General features: G+C 68.6%; 2 protein-coding genes across 2 annotated transcripts; both read left to right on the top strand.

The window, feature by feature from the left end:
- Positions 1 to 145: 145 nt before the first annotated feature.
- AURANDRAFT_26972 (hypothetical protein) lies at positions 146 to 810 on the top strand (the record flags this gene model as incomplete). Its single annotated transcript, XM_009039116.1, has 2 exons — positions 146 to 580; positions 769 to 810. Coding segments are annotated over 2 exons (477 nt in total), but the record flags the coding sequence as incomplete, so codon positions are not given.
- Positions 802 to 1,392, top strand: AURANDRAFT_6816 (hypothetical protein; the record flags this gene model as incomplete). Its single annotated transcript, XM_009038947.1, has 1 exon — positions 802 to 1,392. A coding segment is annotated over one exon (591 nt), but the record flags the coding sequence as incomplete, so codon positions are not given.
- Positions 1,393 to 1,396: the final 4 nt, after the last annotated feature.

Below are 1,396 nucleotides of genomic sequence, written 5' to 3'. Positions count from 1 at the left end.
CGTCGCCGCGCCCGTCGCCGACGCGGGCCAGTTGGTCGAGACGGTCGCGAACGTCGGCGTGCCCTTGCTCCTCCTCGGCGGCCTCTTCTTCCTCTTCCGCGGCGGCGGCCAGGGCGGCGGCCCCATGGGCGGCGGCGACGGCCCCATGGGCATGCTCCAGAGCCGCGCGAAGATCGAGGTCGAGCCGGAGACGGGCGTGACCTTCGCGGACGTCGCGGGCTGCGACGCGTCCAAGTTGGAGCTCGAGGAGGTCGTCGAGTTCCTCAAGTCGCCCGACAAGTTCGAGGCCGTGGGCGCCCAGTGCCCGCGCGGCGTCATCCTCGAGGGCCCGCCGGGCACGGGCAAGACGCTCCTGGCCCGCGCCGTCGCGGGCGAGGCCGGCGTGCCGTTCATCTCGACGTCGGGCTCCGAGTTCGTCGAGATGTTCGTCGGCGTCGGCGCGAGCCGCATCCGGTCCATGTTCGGCGACGCGAAGAAGAACGCGCCCTGCATCATCTTCATCGACGAGATCGACGCCATCGGCCGCCAGCGCGCGTCCGGCGGCGGCTTCCAGGGCGGCAACGACCAGGGCAGCAAAAGGGTGATTCAACGTCGCTTCAACGTGAGTGTTCCGCGCGCGCGCGTTTCGAAAACAGCACCCACGCTTCGAGAGCGCTCCGAGAGATGATCGCTCGTCCAAAAATCAGCCGAAACGAGCAAAAAACGACCGAGATAGGAGCCTTTGAAGTTGGGAATTTCGCACCCTTTTCCTGCCCAGGCAACGACGAGCGCGAGCAGACGCTGAACCAGATCCTCACGGAGATGGACGGCTTCTCCGGCAACTCGGGCGTCATCGTCATCGCGGCCACGAACCGCGTCGACATCCTCGACCAGGCGCTCATGCGCCCGGGCCGCTTCGACCGCAACGTGCCCGTGCAATTGGCGGACAAGGCCGGGCGCGCGGAGATCCTCAAGGTCCACGTCCGCGACAAGCCCCTGGCGCCCGAGGTCGACATCGACACCGTCGCCGGCCGCACCATCGGCTTCTCCGGCGCCCAGCTCCAGAATTTGATGAACGAGGCCGCGATCTTCGCGGTCCGCCGCGACGGCGACGTCATCGAGATGCGGGACGTCGAATCCGCGCTCGACCGGTTGACCGTGGGCCAGGCCAAGCAGACGGGCACGAACAACAAGAAGCGCCAGGAGCTCGTCGCCTACCACGAGGCGGGCCACGCCATCATGGCCGCCATGACGCCCGGCTACGACGCCGTCGCCAAGGTGACCATCGTGCCCCGGTCGAACGGCGCGGGCGGCTTCACGCTCTTCACGCCCAACGAGGACCGCGCCGAGTCCGGCATGTACTCCTTCTCCTTCCTCAACGCCCAGCTCGCCGTCGCGCTGGGCGGCCGCGTCGCCG

Source organism: Aureococcus anophagefferens (assembly GCF_000186865.1).
Source record: "Aureococcus anophagefferens unplaced genomic scaffold AURANscaffold_10, whole genome shotgun sequence".
NCBI lineage: Eukaryota > Pelagophyceae > Pelagomonadales > Pelagomonadaceae > Aureococcus > Aureococcus anophagefferens.
Note: the sequence above shows the minus strand (reverse complement) of the source record. Positions and strands in the feature narration are given on the sequence as shown.